Consider the following 21,273-nt stretch of genomic DNA (forward strand, 5'->3'; position numbering starts at 1 on the left):
TGTTTCTCAAGCCCATTAAACACACATGGTGCTTTTTTGTTGCTGTGGTGCTTGTGTGTGGTTTAAACCTGCTCTTGAACGCATCAGTGCCTAAGCATGGTCCCTTCGCTCATGTCCCAGGGGTTTGTAATGCTTCCCTTTTTATTGGGGGGCACTTTGTAAATATGGAGTCACTGCTGATAAATATGGTATCCCTACATAAGCAATGACCTTCGTTGTGTACCTCTTTATAGCCAGCATGAGGGACTTTTATTGGTTACCCTTTTAAATAGGACCCGACTTTGACTAGGACAAGTCTCCACCGCCCCCCCCACCCCCAAGATATTGTGGAAAAGACACTGAAAAAAACTTTGTCGAAACATTTGAATTTATTTAAGTTTCTTTAGCACTTCTAAATTTTATTTTTTTAAAAGCTATGGATGTATTCTTGAAATGACTTTTCAATGCCTTTGAATTCTAGAGTAATTAACACAGCTTAAGAAAATGCATGCGTCTCCAGAACATAGTTTGGTAGTGTCTGTGTTTTTAAATGTTCCCATGATACATACATCTCTTAAGAAATTCCTCTTTTGTTCTTCTGTCCTTGGGCCTCCTTATCTGCTCAGACCGCTGGCTGAACCCCCAGAGATTCAGTACAGTGGGCTGTGGGCTGGGGTCTGAAAGCAGTTGGGCCTCCATAGTGTTTGCTGCTCTCTGCTCTCCTGCAGTTTAATTCTTATAGTCTGTGTCTATCAACGTTGGAGAAATCCACCATTCTTCAGCAATGATGATTACAGTGTATCATTCCACAGATAAACCAAAGAATGGATCTCGGCAGGATAAGCTTATGATAAAGCACTACACTTTATATATTTATAGATCTCTCTCTTTTCATGGATCTCAGCAGGATAAGCTTATGATAAAGCACTACACTTTATATATTAATAGATCTCTCTCTTTTAATGGATCTCAGCAGGATAAGCTTATGATGAAGCACTACACTTTATATATTTATAGATCTCTCTCTTTTAATGGATCTCGGCAGGATAAGCTTATGATAAAGCACTACACTTTATATATTTATAGATCTCTGTCTTTTCATGAATCTCAGCAGGATAAGCTTATGATAAAGCACTACACTTTATATATTTATAGATCTCTCTCTCTTTTAATGGATCTCAGCAGGATAAGCTTATGATAAAGCACTACACTTTAAAGATCTCTCTCTTTTAATGGATCTCAGCAGGATAAGCTTATGATAAAGCACTACACTTTATATATTTATAGATCCCTCTATTCTAAGTATGATGAACATTAATTCAATTGGTAGTATCATCAGGAAAAGACGACACACTAGTTCTGTATACAGGTTTGAATACATGTCGCTAATGAGAGATCTGTTTCATGGTCACGCAGCGTCAGACACTCGTAGTATTAGACAGGTAGCACTGTCCCTACTCGATTCCTGAATGTGTAACAGCCAGCTAAACCTCCCAGTTAGGGGTCAGCCTGTCTGCCCTCAGGTGGATTAACAAAATACAGCTGCTCACCCACAGGGGTGCTTCAGCTTTAAAACAGGGCAACAGAAACAAACACCACTTAAGACACCAACCCCATAGCTTTCCAGCAATCAAGTGCTGTACACATCTCTGCTCAGAAGATTAAAGCAAACTGTGTTTTTATATCATTAGGAGATTGTAGGTTAAAGTAATAACATAAAAACATTTGAAAAGGCAGGATGGTAAACGTCGGGTGCAAGTAGTCACAAATCAGCTGCAGTATATTGGTTATTTTTCCATCATGTAGCAGTTGATTCTTGAGAGACGCTTTACGCCTCTTGCCCTATAATGCATTGTTAATACGTTAGATCCCTGGTATCGTACGCTTGCTGTAGGGAGGTGATGGATTAGGAAAGATCCGGCTAAGGGCAATCAATGAGCCTACAGTCTGAAAAATGATACAAGCAAACAAACCCATTTAGAAAGGGGGCAAACTTCAGGTTCCATGAACAAGGGACATTTTTTTTTCTTTTTGCCAAACAGTAGAATAAAAGGAAACCTTTTTTTTTTAATTAATAAATTACTGTCCTCCAAAAGCATATTTGCTTTCTTCTCCCTGTTAAAGCAAGGCTTACAAGTGGACCTTAAATTTAAATAACCCAGTTACAAAACATTGGGTCTTGGAGAACAGTTGGTGAACTTTAAACATAAATGAAATAAATCAAACTAACTTTTGTTTGTGTGCGTTTCTTTTAAGATGTTAAACACAGCATACAAAAACGTTGGTTCATTATTATTTATTTCTTAGCAGACGCCCTTATCCCGGGCGACTTACAATTGTTACAAGATAACACATTATTTTTACATACAATTACCCATTTATACAGTTGGGTTTTTACTGGAGCAATCTAGGTAAAGTACCTTGCAGCAGTGTCCCCCACCTGGGATTGAACCCACGACCCTCCGGTCAAGAGTACAGAGCCCTAACCACTACTCCACACTGCTGCCCTTTCATACACTAGACCGTTTACATAATATTGTGAACCAGTATGGTCTGATTTGAAAACGACATCAGCTTTAGATAGCTGCCCTGGTATTCGGACAGAAACTCACTGCAGACAACAGCAAGTACAGAAGCTGTTTTATCAGCAGGACTGACGCGTTCTCTGTTTATTTTCAGGTTTCCCTTGTACCCAAGAGGAGAGCGCTTTCAGTTTGAATATGGCGTCTATCTTTTGAACAAAAATATCGCCCAGGTAAGTAAAAGTGCATTACCAATTAAAAAAAATAATAATAATAAATGTTCTGGGAGGAAATACAACTTTGCAGTCAATGTGTGATCTTTCTATCTGATCTGCTTTAAACCAAACTGGCCTTATCTATCCATTTGAAAAAGTGAGAAATGTTATCCTCTACAAGGGTAGTAGACTGAAGCACAGCTACTGTTTCTGAGCACTAAGATGCGGTCAGAATTGCTGACGTCCCAATGTGTAAGGGTAGCAGAAGGGAATAGTTCAGCGACAGGTAAATCATCCAGGGTGACGAGAATTCCAGATTACAGAACTTGTGTATAAGGGATTGGTAGGTGAAAGCTTTTACTGCAAGGCTTTTTTTTTTTTTATATATAATTCATGCTGGTACTGATGCTCCCGGTCTTTATTGTATCCAATCGCCTGTGCAGATTCATTCGAAAAGCAAGTTGACTGAACTGCTATTCCCTGCTGCCCTGAGCTGTAGCAGCTGTATTAAATAGGTGTGTGTGTGTGAACCTGTGCTGAAGTGTTCTTATAACCCAATAAAAAGGCTGACACACAGTAAGAGGCTGTAAACACCTCCACCCCCTCTCCAGATGCTAGACTGGTTTCAGAGACACTTTCAGTTTGAAGACTGCAGTGGATGGCATGCTGCTGTTAGACAGCCAGTGAAACCTTTTAAAGGTTTGGCATTGATCTGAAGTAAACCAGGCTACTGTAACAGGGATGGAAATGAGATTCCTATTGCAGAGCAGTGTCACCCATTCCAGGTGTGAATACAAGCTTGATTAGCCATCGTGTACAGGTAACATGCTCAGGTGTGTCTTATTAAACTCTTGGTAAAACCAGGAATGGATCAAACTGCTATGCATTGGAGCCATATTTCCATCCCTGTGTAGTACGATATACTGCAAGAGTCATTCTGTTTTTGCCAGTAAGACAGGTATGTTTTTGTTTGTTTTTTTTCACAAATATGGGAGTAGTAAGATTTTTCAATAGTGTTACAAGACTGCCAGGTTCTTAACACAGAGGCTGTATACCGTAGTATATAGTTAAGGGCTCCTGTGCATGGAAATCCATCCAAGATCAAGTCAGCTTCTGACTGCTGTTTACAAAAAAAAGAATAGATCTTTCAGCGTGTGAACAGAGTACAAGCAAAGGATTTCCAGGAATCTCTTTTAAAAATGAAAGAATCTGCTTTTGCCAACACGCCTTGTTGTTCTTTATCATTTTTCCAAACAAATACAAATAGGTGGCTAAAACCATATACAAGAGGGCAGAAAGATTGACGTCCTCAGAATCCCTGGTTCTATATGGTTAGCCATCTATTTTTCTTTATGGTACACTCCCAGTTTCGTTTATTTTAGGAAGGATTTGCTATAAAGAAAAAAACGTATGCAGTATAAAAAAACATATGTACATTAAAACTCAAGAATGCACATGGACGTGTGTGTGTGTGTGTGTGCTTTTTTTTTTTCTTTTTTTTTTTTTTAAATGCTAATAAGCTGCATTGAAATAGCTGAATCAAGCGTTTTTTGTAACATGCACAAATCCTCATGTGGCATTGCAAACAGACTTGAAGTGTCCAATTCTACAGATTCACACAACAGCTCTGCACATGTGGAGCGGCAGCTCTCCTTGCCTTCATTTCATCAGTGCGTGTTCCTGTGGGGAGCATTGAAAGCTTGGTAGTGCCCAGGCAGATGAAAACACAGGTCAGTGTGTTGACCTGCCTGCATTTCAATTCCAAGTCATTCAGCAATCCTCAGCATTCCACCCATTTCACTTGTAACACAGCAGCAGGGGAGGAAATGTTACAAGATCTCCAGTGAATTAGGAAGTAATTATCAGAGACAGGTGGGGTCGTGCAGGTGACCTTTCAGCGATCTTGATTTGATCTACTGCAAGTTCAGGGATAAATACTGCCACTCTTGCTTCTGTTGCAGCGCAGTGGTGATGACAGAGCCCAGAAAAAGAGCGCTATGGACAGTCATTCTAAGAGTAAACCTTGATGCTGAATCATTTGGATCCTACAAAAAAGTTTTTGGATAGATCTGCTGATAGGAATCGTACGGGCATTGATGGTCCGAATGGCCTGCTGTCGTTTTGTAAGATTCTCACAAACTTTAAGATTTTTGTTAGCTCTGATACCTTACTGAGTCTCTTGTGTAGGATGTGTGTTGCTTTCTAGTGACACCTGTACAGAGTGTTGTATGTGCAGAGTTTTAATAAACCAAACTCCTTGACTAGAAGGATCACTTTGCAGCTTTAAAAACAGAGTGTTGATAAATGATTACCTGTGGTCACACAGCATGATGCAGGCACCATGGCAGCTGGCCAACCGATCAAGGACCATAGATCTGAATTCGTAAGCAGTCCAATAACGTCCTAATAGAAATGTGTTAGTGAGGTTATGGATGATATTAAAGGTACGATCTGTATAGGAAAAGTGTTCTAGACCCAGAATGGTCCCCTGATCAACACTGAATGTATTGAGAAGAGCTCTCAACCCACAGCCCTCCGGTGACTTTACAGATTAACCAGAAAAAGAAGTTCTGTTCCGAAGCAGCCTGTAAGGAATTGTTATCTGTGAGCAGACTGTCGCGCTGCCTCCAGACATCGGAGGGTTATCGAATACCAGGCAGAGAGTCAGTGTGGGGATCGCTACCCTGCGTCTGTGGCATGACACAGCTGGGGGGGTGGAAACACTAGAATTAGGATCTGGGAAACAGCCTTTAAAAAAACTAAGAAGACAACAAGAAGTAGTGGATTCGCAGCATGTCACTGCAACATGTTTGGCTGAAATTGGATATGAAAGTCATACAAGGGGGTAATTATGGGCCACATGGAACTGGTTGCGAGAGAGTTGTGGTGGGGACACGGTCCCCCCAACCTGTAAGCAAACAGCATTATTCAAACCCCTTTTTAAATGCCATGGGTACAGCCCTAAAGGAGTCGGGCATGGGTCTGCTTAGTTTAGCGTCTTTGTGTTTTATCTGCCACACACTTGCTTGGTTCTAAATGTGCAGCGTGACTTGCTGTTTTTAAAAGATCGCTTTTAGAAACCATGTCAACATTTAACTTTCCTCGCACAATTAGCTTCATTTATCATCGTCACGTGTAATTGCATCCACTCTCGTTAGTGCAGAACCACACATGCACAAGCGCAGCGTTTTACTTGGTTCCTAATGGGTTTCAAAAGCATTTAGTCACTTGTAATGAACCCTGGAAATGAGAGGCTGATTACTGAAACCCCTTACCTGACTTTCACTGCAAGCTGAACTCGAGAACAGATGCAAAAAAACAGAATCTGCAGCTCTTCCCTGTCGAAACCAAAGCTCAATTTACAACACGACAGACACAAGTACAGTAAAGCAAACACGCATTAGTGTTTGAATACAAACAGGAGCGTACAGCCTAATTAAGCATTGAAAGCAAGTTCTCAATGTATATAAAGTATTGATAGGAAGTTCATTAGCCTTGTAGGTCAGCTGTATCAATGTCAGTATGGATGCTCTTTGGTTTTGTAACTGCTCTTGCTGTGATCTTGTTTTTTTTCTGCGTAGTTGACTATATTGCACTATAAAAGCATGCTGTAACAGACATTTATAGTGCATTAGTGAAGAGAGCCAGATTGAAAAGCACAGGGATGAAGAATTTTCAGTGGTGAATAAAATGCTAAATGCATTTCAGTAAAATTAAGAGCAGCTGGTACGATCTCAGAAGCGTCATGCTGCATTCATTCCACTAACTTTATTTTTCTTCAAGAGAAGCTGTTTTGTTTTAGAGAATACTAGCATGCTACGGTACCTGGAAACTTATCAGGGTTTATTAGGAAATAGCAGCTTTGTTGACCCTGATTTTTTTTTTTTTTTACTTGATGTAATAATGTATATTTAGTATTTTTTCAGAAAATAAGCAATTTTTAAGGACTGGTTGTTATTATGTTGTTTTGAACAATGCTTTTGTTTTTTGGCTTGTGTGGTAGCCTGTCATTTGTTTGGATTACTGTGTGTTTTTCCAGTTTAAATAAGTTATAGTAGATATCTAGTTTCACAGCATGTTCTGCCCTGAACATAGAAGATTAAACATCCATCTCTTATTAAGCTGCCCCATGTGCTGTGTGTGAAAGTGATACGGGGCAGCAGACCAGCTCCAGGATGGGCTCTTTGAAGTCCTGTTCAAAGCGTGTGTTGTTTTTATTTATACCTCATGTCGACGGTAACTAGACCTTGCATAAAGCCGGGTGTTACCGGTGTTTATTATTATTTAGCTTGTGTGTCTTGTGTTGGTTTAACCTTAAAGGACAATGCAACACAGGTCAGCGGGGTTGTCTTTCAGATAACGAGGGCCAGTCTTTTTAACCAGATTTGTACATATTTTATGGCAGCGTATAAAAAAATAAAAAAAATATGAAGTTAAATAAAAATTCTTTCTGGCCGTGTGAAAGTAGGCCGTTTTAGTTCAAGTATCAATGGGATATTTATTATTATTATTATTATTATTATTATTATTATTATTATTATTATTATTATTTAGTTCTTAGCAGACGCCCTTATCCAGGGCGACTTACAATCGTAAGCAAATACATTTCAAGTGTTACAATACAAGTAATACAATAAGAGCAAGCAAAGTACAAGTGTGACAAACCACAATTCAATAATACAGCAGATAATGGTAATAGTTACATCAGGATATGATTAAATAGTGATAGTTACATCAGGATATGATTAAATACAAAGTACTACAGGTTAAACACTTGGCAGATTTACAGTATTCTGGAGTACAGGATTAAATGCAGTAAAATAGGGGGCAGATAAGAGCAAAATAAAGCACATTTACATGAAGGGTGATAGTGTCCCAGGATACAAACAGAGGAGTTCTACAGGTGCTGTTTGAAGAGGTGATTCTTAAGGAGGCGCCGGAATGTGGTCAGGGACTGGGCAGTCCTGACATCTGTAGGAAGGTCATTCCACCACTGCAGAGCAAGGGTGGAGAAGGAGCGGGCTCTGGAGGCAGGGGAGCGTAGCGGAGGTAGAGCTAGTCTTCTAGTGCAGGCGGAGCGGAGAGGTCGAGTAGGGGTGTAGGGAGAGATGAGGGTCTGGAGGTAGCTGGGTGCAGTCTGGTCAAGGCATCTGTAGGCTAGTACAAGAGTCTTGAACTGGATGTGAGCGGTGATCGGGAGCCAGTGGAGCGAGCGGAGTAGTGGAGTAGTGTGGGCGAAGCGAGGCAGCGAGAACACCAGGCGGGCAGCAGAGTTCTGGATGAGCTGGAGCGGACAGGTGGTGGACGCAGGGAGGCCAGCCAGGAGGGAGTTGCAATTGTCTAGGCGGGAGAGTACCAGGGCCTGGACCAGGAGCTGGGTAGCATAGTTGGTGAGGAAGGGTCGGATTCTTCGGATGTTGCTCAGGAAGAATCAGCAAGTGCGTGCCAGAGTGGAGATGTGCTGGGAATAAGAGAGGCAGGGGTAGTTATTTTTTGGAGTGTGGTTGCAAACACAGTAAAATGTGACTGATTTAATTTTTTGCAATTTACTGTAAATGCACATTTTTTCCTAAACAGATTTCCCCTTTGTCTTGTGTTGGGTATATTTTGTATGCTCTTGGGTTTTGTTTTGTAGTCCAGTTCCACATGGCTATTCATGGTTGTTTGGCTGCTTTTGTTTCCATTTTATTTTCCGTAGTATTGATTTTATTAGTATTGCTATTTAATAATTGTGATGATTATTAATAATTCCAGTGTGTTTTTTCAGTGGCTGGATTCTGCATCTCGAGAGAGAGAGAGAGCGAGACTAACAAGTGTATTGTGACCTTTTAGAAAATTGTCTCATTCCAAGACTTTTAAGTAGTTGTAATGAAATTCCTTCTGTTTAGGATCCAAAAAGTCTTCACCAGTGGAAACTTGTGTATCCAATCAGGCTGGAAAATGTTTTTGGCACTAGAAAAAAAAAAAACCCTTGCCATTATCTCATCCTCGATTTGTGTTTCTAGAACCCATATGAAGCGAGTGAGAAAGAGCAGGGGCCTGTGCTCGTATCCTGCTTGCTTTGGAAGGTAGAGTTCTGCTTTATTAGGTTAATTCAGGAATGTTCTAATGCTCATGAAAATTATCTCCAGCAATTACCTTATTTCCTTTTCTTGTATTTTTTACACATGCTTCATCACAGGCACTGTCGCCCTTTATAATGTTAAAATAACCATGCTTTGGTTTATTAGCAAAACCAAGTTTTATTTTATATATTATGTATGTATGTATGTATGTATGTATGTATGTATGTATGTATGTATGTATGTATATGTATGTTTTCCATGTGTTTTAACCAATTGCTTAACAGGTACCTTGTTTTTAAGGTCCTAGCACTGCAATACTAAATGCTGGCCAAAGATACAGTACAGCACTGGCACTGAGATTCGAAGTCCTGCAAACGGTGTGCATTAAATCTGCATTAATAATTTCATTATTCACCTTGCAGTACTTTCAGGAATTCGATCAAAAGACTGAAACAGGACCGTCTGTTTGCAGTTAGCAGGATAGTTTTATGCCACAAGGCTTGGCAGCATCATCTTTCTGATATTTGGTTCCTTCTCAGTGTGCTTTTAAATGCAAATGTGTTTTTATATTTAAATCTCATTTAAGATGCTAGAGGGCTCCACATACCAGCGTAGAGTGAAAGAAAATCAATTTGACAGACATTATTTGTTTTTCATTTTTAACACTAATTATTTTTGGCTTTGAGATGTTAAAGAAACCCTGAAGTAGTCTTGCACTTTAATGGAGCCTGGCTTTATTGAAAGCTGCTTGTTTTTTTAATACATGCCTCTTTACTGCTGAGGGTGTTCTGCCCATTTCTAATATTTAACTCCCTTGTATGTAGAATGAAAAGCTTCTGTTCCAAAGACACATTAAATGAAAGGGTCTGTAGATCCCCCAGTAAGAATAATAAAATACTTTAGTAATGATGTGTAAGCAGGTGTCCATTGCCTCAGATATCTTAATAGCAGAGGAAAGCGCTGCCCAAGGGGAGGATTAGTATTCTGACTCGTGCATCAATCTGCAAAAGTGAGAACAGTTTTAAACGAGAAAGCTGACTGTGTCTGCATTTGAAAATGAGCAAATCTCACCTGCACTCATTAACCTGTTACTGACCCTTTCCACTCCTAATGTGGTTTAAATGCAAGGATATAAAACATTAACCCTTTCAGTACTTCTCAGCACCGTTTTAGAGATCTAAAGCACTGACAGGACTTGAAAGTCCCGTTTACCAAAACAGATGAAAACAAATATTTGTTCATCCTGTTCTCATGTCTACACCAATAAAGGAGTTAACTTTTTAATTATACAGCTTCTTTTCCCATTCGTCAGCAATATTCAGATACAGTAGTGTCCCCTTGAGTGTGCCGAGTTCGTGGTTTTGCACAATGAGAAAGCACACTTGCTGTACGTGAGCACAATCACAGGCTGATTTTTTGTTTTAATATACATTCAGTATTGCTATCGGAGACGATTCATTGGTTATTGTTACACAGAACCATTCGTCAGTCCTCTTTCAGGATTCAGCATAGCCGCATCTCGAATAGAAACCCGCAGGACACATGTCATGCCACCTGTGTTGCACAAGGCAATCCTGTTAACTTAAGATGCACTGATGCTCCGAACAATAGCAGTGATACAGGGGCATGGCAGCAGGTGTGCAGCTGGGGTCACTTTGTAACAGAGGAGCAATGCTGCAAGAATGACCTCATGAAAGAGGCAGCCACTTACTAACACTTACTAACAGGCAAAACAATGCACAAATCATGAGCTCACAATGTCCCATGTGTCTTTTGAAAGTACAGTAATGGGTAAGCGTTTCGGCAGTCAACACGTGGGATAAGGGAAGCTTACGGACAGGTTGGTACATTTGTGTTCTGGACTTGGCGATTACAGCGTGGAGGGTAAGTGTGTTTTCTATGATTTTTCAAAATGTCAGTCGCTACCCTGCTGGCTGCAGCATTTGAGTTTTTGAAATTTGTAGCGCTGCACTGTATGTACTTCAATATGTTTTTATTCTGTAATCACATCACTTCCTTTGATGCATCCCTGCAAGTGGAATACAGCCTGCTGATGCAGCCAATGCTTCCCTGTATTTTACCCAGAGTGGCTTTCTTTCATTGCCTGCAATCCTTGCCAAAATAGTCATAACAGAACCTTTTTCTTAAAGCATCTTCAGTGAGCTCTCCCCTTTATTTAATATGTGATAATACAATCTCGAGGTACAGATTTGGTGCTTAGATGAGTAAAATAAACTACAGTGTAGGATACCTTTCCTAAGTAAGGTTTAAGGCATTGGCAAGTCTCCAGTTCCTGTATCAAGAATTCCAAGAGGGCTACAAAATAATGAAGTAAATAAAAAAAGGTCTGTTCTTTTAAGGGAAGTCTTGAGATGGTATCAAACTATCAGCCTCTTCTGATCTTCACATCTATGAAAATACAATTGCCAGTAGCAGCACACCAACTAAATACCAAAAAAAAGGTATGTTGTACAGCAGCGGTTTTCAAACTGGGATACTCAAGGAAAATCCTGGAATGGCGGGTAACGCATTGTTTTAACCACGCTGTAGTACTTTAGGACATAACAATCGAATCAACGATGTTGAATCTCCTTTCAAATCAAACCACAGCCATAGTGGTGAACGTTTTCTTTCTGTGGGGTGAGGTTAATTGCATAAACACCCAGCTGGCTGCTGACAGTGAGTGAGTGTTGAGCGCACACATTGTCAGTTTACTTTTTTAAATAGCAGGGCGTTGGTTACTGCAGTCTGTGGGCTAAAAAAAAAAAAAGTAAAGATTGTCATTTTATGATGTTGCTCCTTTTAAAAATGTGTAGTATTTACTAGGTACGTTTACTTTCTGGAGTTTAAATGTTCATTGTTAGTAGTTTAATCAGTGCAGTGTTTTATCTATCTTTTACGTTTTTAAATAACCGTATTATTGATTCAAGCAGGCAGCTGGGCCGCCCTACTTAGACAGTGAAATCACTCTCTTGTTCTGCGCTGGAGCTGGAGCTGTTGAATTCAGATTTCAAAACCAAACTTCACTATTGCTTCAATAACCAGGACCCAGAAAACTAACCACACTCCTATCCTAATCTGTGCCTAGCAGTGAACAGTACTTGTGAGAAGTGTTGAATTTATGTCAAGGGAAGTAATGTTAAAACTTTACAATGCATTAGTAAGACCTCACCTAGAATATTGTGTTCAGTTCTGGTCACCTCGTTACAAAAAGGATATTGCTGCTCTCGAAAGAGTGCAAAGAAGAGCGACCAGAATTATCCCAGGTTTAAAAGGCATGTCGTATGCAGACAGGCTAAAAGAATTGAATCTATTCAGTCTTGAACAAAGAAGACTACGCAGTGATCTGATTCAAGCATTCAAAATCCTAAAAGGTATAGATAATGTCAACCCAGGGGACTTTTTTGACCTGAAAAAAGAAACAAGGACCAGGGGTCACAAATGGAGATTAGATAAAGGGGCATTCAGAACAGAAAATAGGAGGCACTTTTTTACACAGAAAATTGTGATGGTCTGGAACCAACTCCCCAGTAATGTTGTTGAAGCTGACACCCTGGGATCCTTCAAGAAGCTGCTTGATGAGATTCTGGGATCAATAAGCTACTAACATCCAAACGAGCAAGATGGGCTGAATGGCCTCCTCTCGTTTGTAAACTTTCTTATGTTCTTACTTTGTTGATAACATTACATTGAAGACATTTCAGTCTTGGACAACTGTGCATTTTTGTGGAAGCAGTACAGACTCTGAGCTAATCAGTATGCCCTGCTTTTCTTGAAATACAGAACATGTGAGCCAGTCCATGTCCTATGAATTCTTATTTTTTAATGTTTCACTGAGGCAGTCATAATTAAATCAAACAGGAACTGACCCAAGCAGATATGACTTTTATTCACACAGCATGATCATGGCATAAAAGCAATTTGGCCATCCGCAGGTCCTTCATTTTTACACTGAGTGACTTAAGAAAACCACAGAGAACGGCCTTCATCGCCACACTGTGTGGCTTCCAGCACATTGTCTGAATGGAAACGTGTGCAGCTTTCCAGTGCTAAAGGGTTCCTGTGATGTGAACCACTGTGTCACTGTCTGTTGCTTTGAATGCACACGATTGCAGGCTTGATCATTTATGAGTTGCTTGCGAATCGAGTTGAGCTCTCCAGTGATGGTTTCTGCTGGGAGGCTGTCCTGATGGATGTGTTGGTTAATGCTGCCTCTGCGTTGAGGAACTTCAATCAGACCCTTCTGCTTTCCCATGGTGGTGGTTGTTGTTGAATAGTTGCACACAACTCTCACACGGCTTACAGTATGTAGGCCTGGTGGATCACGTACATTTGCATATTTCATGTTTTCTAACTGCATCTGCATTCCACTGTTTTTCCACTGTGTTACACAGTATAAACAGAGCGAATTGTTACAAGGACTGGGAAGATCCATACCCAGAACTGCTGACTAATCTCGGTACGGAATTCTGGCTGCATGTGCAAACGCCATGGCCAGCATGGTTTGTTTGTTTAGGATTCCCGGAGTCTCGCAGCTCGGATGTGGTTAAACTGGAGGGCGTCATGGTTCCAGTCTCCACAGTCTGGATCCTAGAGAGCACAGCAGTGGAGGAGCAGACTGCTGGGGCAGCTGTGTGATTTATCAATATCTGGGACTGCAATAACATGTCAATACCCGGTGGTTTCTAATGTTCTTCAAGCCCAATGTGGCCTTGCGCTCTCTGTGATTTGCTGTTTTTACAGTTTTTATGAGAATTCTTCTGTAATGCCACCTATTGATTTATAACCCTTTTAATTGTGTAATAGGATTTCCACGGTTTGGGGTCAGCAGGCGAGGGGTCCATGTCCACATTTAAGATGCCAAATTAAACTTATTCTACAAAAAAAAAAATGGTTAAAGAAAAGGCCGATCCTGTGTGGAGCGTCCTGCGGTTGGTTTTATGAGCTTAACTTGAATTCTTTTGTTGAGGAGGGCAAGAATATAAAGTTGCCACCTGAGATCTTTTCCTCTATCAATTTAATCACCGGAAACAGCATTTAAAAATCTATATATGATATGTTTTTTCTCCCAGGCATTGTAAGTTTTATAGGAGTACAGTGACTACAGATGTTACTTTCAGACACCACTTTTCTTTTAAAAGAGTTGTGAAGAGCTTTAAAGCCACTGATGTGGCTGAAGATTCTTAAGGAGTATTGTGTAGTGCGTGGCTTCTTCCACGCCTCTTTCCACCCTGTGGCCAGTCCAGCTTAAAATAAGTAGTGGGTTTCTGAAAATATAGCGTTATACATCCTCAATTGTTGCTACAACTGTTTAAATAACGTACCTGTAATTTTTCTTTTCATTGTTAACATCCCGACCAACTTTTTACACTTATAACTTTAACACTAGAACCGCCACGCCAGTCATTCTGATGGTTTGAGGTGTTCACATTTAAAATGCTCTGCGGGTCTGAAAGTTATGCGGTTGTCAGTTTATGACTTTTCCTAAATACATGTATTAAATCCCCTGACGGCATTTGAAAGGCAGGATCATGAAAATAAGTTATAATCCCACCCACCTAGAACCGCCAAAGCCGTCATTTTGACTGCCTTTTACGATGTTTTTATTTGGAATATACCCTACAATATTCTGTTTTTATATACAAGCCTGTTGTTATCTCTGCTGGACCTGGCAGACATCAATTCCTTTGTTTGTACAAGGAATGCACCGGGGAAAATATCAGTAGGAGAGATTTCATCTTGAAGCTAGCCGCAGCGCTTCGGCAGAAACATTTCGATCAGAAAACTTCAAAGCATCAGGCTGCAGCAGCTCAGCCTGGATTCTGCGCTGCACCGAGTGACAGACATGCAAGAGAAAACGTGTGTTACTTTCATTTAAATTAAAAACGAGTTTAGTTTTTACAGTTTACACCTGTTTTACACACTAGTTTCTATTGAAATGTTTATTATAGTTTTTTCATTTTTTTGAAGTAGTGTTTTATATGTGGTAAATTAGAAAATAAATCCTTTTATGTTTAATTGTTCAGTTAAATACGACGTTTCGGCTGTGCAGATGTTTGATGTGATGTGCTTGAATACAACTTGAGTTGCATCTGATACTTTCATTTTAATACTGATGTTTAAAATGTAACCGTCATAATGACAGTTTTAGGTACGAGTATAACCGTGGCGGTTCTAGTGTTAGTCTGTTTCAAAGCTCTCTTCAAAATGGCTGCTCTAGTGCACTGGGGTTTGAGATCTGTCCACTAAATCACTTCAAGAAGAGCGATTTAAAAAAAAAAATAGTGCTCTGGCTTTTCTTTTCCATAGCACATCAAGGATCGTTATTTTTGTGTTACCTGTTTGACAATGTGGGCAATAATCCTTGCGCTATCAGTGCACAAGAGTGGCCATTTTGAAAAGAGCTTTGAAACTGACTTTAATGTTATAATTGCAAAAAGTTGTCAGTATGTTAACAATGAAAATAAGTTACAGGTACGTTATTTAAACCGCTGCAGCAACACGTGTAGCTGTATATTTTTCAGAACCCCGCTACTTACTCTTTAAGAACCAGAAGGTCAGCAGTGTGGAGTAGTGGTTAGGGCTCTGGACTCTTGACCGGAAGGTTGTGGGTTCAATCCCCAGTGGGGGACACTGCTGTTGTACCCTTGAGCAAGGTACTTTACCTAGATTGCTCCAGTAAAAACCCAACTGTAAAAATGGGTAATTGTATGTAAAATAATGTGATATCTGTATAATGTGAAATAATGTATAATGTGATATCTTGTAACAATTGTAAGTCGCCCTGGATAAGGGCGTCTGCTAAGAAATAAATAATAATAATAATAATAATAATAAAAGAAGGTATTGCCAGCAGATTCCGTGTCTGCAAGATTCCAACTGCTTGCAAACTGTTTCGGAGCAGCCTGGATCCCCCCAGCTCTGATTGGCACTCATGCTGGACTGCAACACAGTTCCGTTGTCTACAGAGGGAATGAACCCATTTAAATAGTTTTCTTTTATATGATCTGTTTTTCCGTATGTGGACAGCACAGCACTGATGAAGACATTAAGCCAAAAACGATTTACTTTTTTTTGCTCTGGGTCATTCATCTTTTTAGAAAAAAAACACAGTCTCGTTGCGCTTTTTTTTTTATTAAAGTTAGCTGGCAATCTAAAACAGCCACAACTGCTGTGAGTTATGATCGTGGCATTAGATATCTTTTGGAGCGAGTGCAGCAAGCACAGTGTATCAGGAAAGCGCTGGTCTCCGTGGCTTGGCTAGGGGCTTGCATTTTGAAACTGTTTCAGTTGTTCTGTTTGTAGCAGAGTGAAGTGTCTTGCCACAGCACTTTTTTAATATAAGGGGAGAAAATGGTCAAACCATGTAGTGTTGTTTTTAAATCTTTGCTGACACGGTGCTCCCTCGGTATTTGACTGTTCAACAATTCACTAGTTTGGTTCAATCAGGCCAAGCTGACAGTAAGTAAAATAGTCAACAGGGAGCGCTGTATTCCAGAAGAGCGCATACCAGCAGCATTTTCATTTCTAAGGAAATTCTGTTGTATTTGTAGTGATTTGTTCTAAATCCAAATAGTCTATTTGTTGTTTTACACTATGTTTGTTTAATCAGAGGTTGTATTGCCCACCAGTAACTTAAACCTGTGTTAATCTACGTAGGGTAGTACAGTTAAACCTGTGTTAATCTACGTAGGGTAGTACAGTTAAACCTGTGTTAATCTATGTAGGGTAGTACAGTTAAACCTGTGTTAATCTACGTAGGGTAGTACAGTTAAACCTGTGTTAATCTATGTAGGGTAGTACAGTTAAACCTGTGTTAATCTACGTAGGGTAGTACAGTTAAACCTGTGTTAATCTACGTAGGGTAGTACAGTTAAACCTATGTTAATCTACGTAGGGTAGTACAGTTAAACCTGTGTTAATCTACGTAGGGTAGTACAGTTAAACCTGTGTTAATCTATGTAGGGTAGTACAGTTAAACCTGTGTTAATCTACGTAGGGTAGTACAGTTAAACCTATGTTAATCTACGTAGGGTAGTACAGTTAAACCTGTGTTAATCTACGTAGGGTAGTACAGTTAAACCTGTGTTAATCTACGTAGGGTAGTACAGTTAAACCTGTGTTAATCTACGTAGGGTAGTACAGTTAAACCTGTGTTAATCTACGTAGGGTAGTACAGTTAAACCTGTGTTAATCTACGTAGGGTAGTACAGTTAAACCTATGTTAATCTACGTAGGGTAGTACAGTTAAACCTGTGTTAATCTACGTAGGGTAGTACAGTTAAACCTGTGTTAATCTACGTAGGGTAGTACAGTTCATCATTGAGGGATTTAACACATGGTGTTCAAAGGAGGGGCAAGTCAAGCAGTCCAAACTAGTGTAATTCTGACATGGAGTTGCAATGTATCATGGGAAACAGGATACACTTGCAATGCTACACTTTGTTTGTTGCCTCATTAATCGTTTGTCGTTCAGCATTTCCAAATATTGGAAAGAAAGCTGAGCTTTGATTCGCTGTATTTAACACGTTAAGTGTGTCCAAACAGAATTACACATGCTAATTTAGCGACCGCGGAGCAGTCAAACAACCTTGCAAGTGCTGCAATTTGCCCCTGGTTACAGCCCATCGACTCTTAGAACTTTTAAAACTATTTTGCTGTAGTTTCAGGAAACTGCTGATTTTAAGTTCAGGTCCTGGGGCCTCACAAGCCCCAAGTAAAAATAAATAAATGAATAAAAGATCTTGCAGCATTTAAAAAGCTGGCTTCTCATTCTTTCATGGCAACCTGTGCTTACTGCAGTCTGTCTCCCAGCACTTTCCACGCTATACATCATCTGCCACAGTGCCAGTCCGGCTGTGTGTTTGAGTTAGTTTTGTTAATACAGCTATTACTGAGAGAAACGGCTTGTCTGTCTTTGGTTTCATTCATCAGCGATGAATGTATATTGTTTTTAAGATGCTAAATGAAGCCTTGACACGTGAGAGCAGTGTGAATGAGATGCTGAATTAATTACCTGTCCTGCACAGTAAAGGCAAGGCTGCCTGCTTGCAAGGGGATGAGCCCATTCTCATAACCTGCCAGCTGTATGATCTCCCCTCTACACAGTTTACAGTATGTGTAACAGATAAACTAAAACCAATAGAATTGTGCCATCCAGATTTCCATAAAACTCTGCCAAAATGAGGTCTGTTTTTGTATCAGTTTTTGGAGTCTGGAAGCTATTCCGATACATGTCAGGATTCAGGATATTTCCACGCCATGTGGCTTTCATTAGCAGTTTTGAAGTTGTCAGTGACTTTTCATCTTCATCGGTACCCAGAATGTATTTTGTGAAGCGAGATATTTAAAGTTCAAAGAGGAGTTAATAAAATAAAGTACTGCTAATTCCATGGAAGGTTATTTGAGACATTGTGTAATAGCTGTGCATTGTGCTGGCTAACTGGAGTAGTGTTGTATACAAACACATTATAACCTGGTTAGAAAACTTAAGTCCCCTGTCTGTCACAGATAATTACATCACACAGAATGTCTGTCAATTGTGTTAAAATGACTTCTATAGAGTGCTCTGTAAACATTTGAGTCTGCGGCTGCCACATTATGTAAAGTGTAAGAGGATCAATCCATTGCATGGGGATTTCATGCAAGAACATTCCGTTCTATTACTGACTGTAACTGTGACAGGTTTCCTTGCAGTATTAAAGAAGACCATTTGGACCTGGTTAGGTTTTATTCTCCGTAAACAAGGATGTCAGTAATCAAAAGCAAATGCCCCTTGCTTCATGTTACTGTGCAAACATACATATTAACAACAAATGACTATTTTACAGGAACATTTTATTTTTAAGTGGCTTGTCACTCCAGCAGCAGTTTATTCAGAGAAGCACGATTATGGAATATATTTTTTCATGTTTTGAAAAACTTTTTAGAAACTTTTTTTTTTTTTTAAAGAAAATAACTAAAAAAAATGTAGTTATTTCTAACCAGCTGAAGCGTGGTTTGTCAGTAAAAAGGGACAGGGCTGGGGGGGCGGGGATAAATGTTCTGAGAATATATGTTGACTGGTAACGGCTATCTAGCACATTTCACAAATAATAAACCTGCCATTTGAACTCAATTATATTTCAATGGGCTGTCACGGACAACACGTTCGTTCTGTTTTATTGTGCTCTGCACCATGAAAGCTGTGTAAATGTCTGCCAATACAGGCATGTTTTGAAGTGATTTAGATAAAGTTAAACAAGAAATATATATATATATATATATATATATACACTTAATAAAATGCAATGACGAGAAAGCACACATGCAGCAGCGGATGTAGGATAGCCTTAGTGTAGGAGACTGCTGGGATTGTGCGTGTACGTTGAGGGATTGGTAAAGTAATACAAAGTGAACAAATTAGACCAATGGCCACGTCTTGTATTCCTCAGAGCCAAGGTCTTGGCACTGAGATAAAAGGCGTCTCTGTATCTCTTTAATGGGACAGGATAGATTACATTTCTATTTTCCAGAACCGGGCCTTATTCAGGCTGCCCCCTGTGTTTACTTAGCAGTGTCACAAGTGGGAGTGATGTCAGCAGAGCAGCAATAACAAATGACAGAACGAATGCTCGGATCATGAGCAGCATTGGGATCGTCCGTCCGAACTGCTGCCCGGCGGTCAAACCGCGCTTTCAGTGACGCGACGCAAATCTGAAATGATTGACTTATCTTTTAAAATAGGCTGTTTTCAGGAAAGAGCTATGAGGAGAGAATAAAAATCAGAGGAAAAGGTGAGTAATGACAGTTTGTTTAAGGTTGAATAGAAGTGGGGGTTATGATTCGTTTATGGCAAGCCAGGAATATGTTTCCCTCTTTAACCCATTACTACCATGAAATAACATAGACCTCTCTAAAAATAACAACAGTTTAGTTCTGTCAACTAGCCATCGGCACCCTTCTTTAATACATATACCCGCACCTCAAACGAGATGGCTCATGGAAATGGGGGCAACTTCTTTGTTCTAGATTTTATGTACAGTTAGATGCCCTTTTAACTGTGACTTGATGCAGTTATTAAACGTTGTATTTCATCTTTAGTGACGTGGGTTCAGCTTCTGTTTCCCATCTTATAATACGTAGACACGCACACAGACGTTCGTTAACCCTTTACGGTACAAGGGACATATGTGTCCCACAAATAAATAAAAATGTTGCTAAGTTTTGTATTTTTGCAACGCGCTGCTGGAACAGGGCGCTTGGGAGTGCATGGGGAAATGGGCAAGCAGATCGGGGAGTTGGTATAGATACTGCTTTCAAAGCCAACCCATGGGACTTGTTCCATTCACTGCACTCCTAACATGCCGTTATAGAAAAGCAGTAATCAAAGAAATACTTTTCTAATGCAGTAATTGTCTTAACGAAGTATTGCATAGTGAAGGTCTTGGGCAGCACATTGGATTGTAATGAGACTCCTAGCACGAGCAACGTTCCCTCAAAGATTCTGCAATAGGAAGGATGGTCTTTAAACATTACTGAAGAACACAGGTGTCACCTGACTAGAACTGCTTTCTGAAGTGGAGCAAGCAATTTGAAATTTATCATGGCTTCCAATTTATGGGGATCTGTTTTAAAATGTTACACAAGAACTTTATTTTAACAGATGTGAAATATGCTCTAAAATCATCTGTTTTCTTTAGTACAGTATACCTACTTGCATTGTATGCATTTTAAGCATTGTACTAATTTGACAACTCTCTCCGGACTTCAGTCCGTCCACATGAATAGAAAACAGAAAGAAGCACAAAGGGCGACCCTCCTATCTGTTACAGACAGAGATCACATCAGCCTGACAGCTCGCGGGTTACTGTAAAAAAACAAACAAAAAAAAAACACCCTGTCCTGGGTGCGGTTCAATCTGGGCCTCTCATGTTACAGGGGCCTTCAATGGAAAAGCTACATTTCTCACCATGATCTTGTTAGCAGTTACAAAGCACCATCTACCAAGGGAAAAGGTGTCTCGAAGACTCGGCGCAGAGAGATCCTTCGAGTTTCAACACACAGGTGCTTTGAAATGGTGATACTCCTGCTGATAAGGCATGTTTGAATGATAGCTGCTATCTCTATAGTATATGAGAACATTGCAGGAGGAAAAAGCACACTAAACCAGGTTGAACTCGAGCATGAAGAGTTTCATCTCTTTCACAGTTTGGTATTTTTTATTTTTTTTTATAAAGTGAAATGTTGAGTTCTACATGTTATTTGATCATTGTAATATTGGCAGGCTCTTCACTTTTGGCCGGTTATTCTGTTTGGTAACCGCCTGGCATGTTCTGTTTCATCGACCGGGGAAATCTGCGATGTTTCATATATGTAAACAAGATGTGCATAAAGTAGTGTAACGGGAGCTTGTGAGTTTAATGCAAGCCTTTTAGTTTGAACCAAAATACGTACTACTTTTGTCTGTATTTTACAAATTGAGTCTTTCCATTTTTATTTGTTTTTGTGTAC

At 39.9% G+C, this 21,273-nt stretch overlaps 1 protein-coding gene across 2 annotated transcripts in view; it reads left to right on the plus strand.

The window, feature by feature from the left end:
* The window catches only part of LOC117407300 (UV radiation resistance-associated protein-like), an 80,407-nt gene that overhangs the window by 45,131 nt on the left and 14,003 nt on the right, over nucleotides 1-21,273 (plus strand). For both annotated transcript variants that reach the window (XM_059030627.1, XM_059030628.1), the window contains exon 13: nucleotides 2,659-2,734. In XM_059030627.1, coding sequence (XP_058886610.1) covers nucleotides 2,659-2,734 — 76 coding nt within the window. The remainder of the gene's footprint in view (nucleotides 1-2,658; nucleotides 2,735-21,273) is intronic.

Source organism: Acipenser ruthenus, chromosome 9 (genome assembly GCF_902713425.1).
Source record: "Acipenser ruthenus chromosome 9, fAciRut3.2 maternal haplotype, whole genome shotgun sequence".
NCBI classification, from domain to species: Eukaryota; Metazoa; Chordata; class Actinopteri; order Acipenseriformes; family Acipenseridae; genus Acipenser; species Acipenser ruthenus.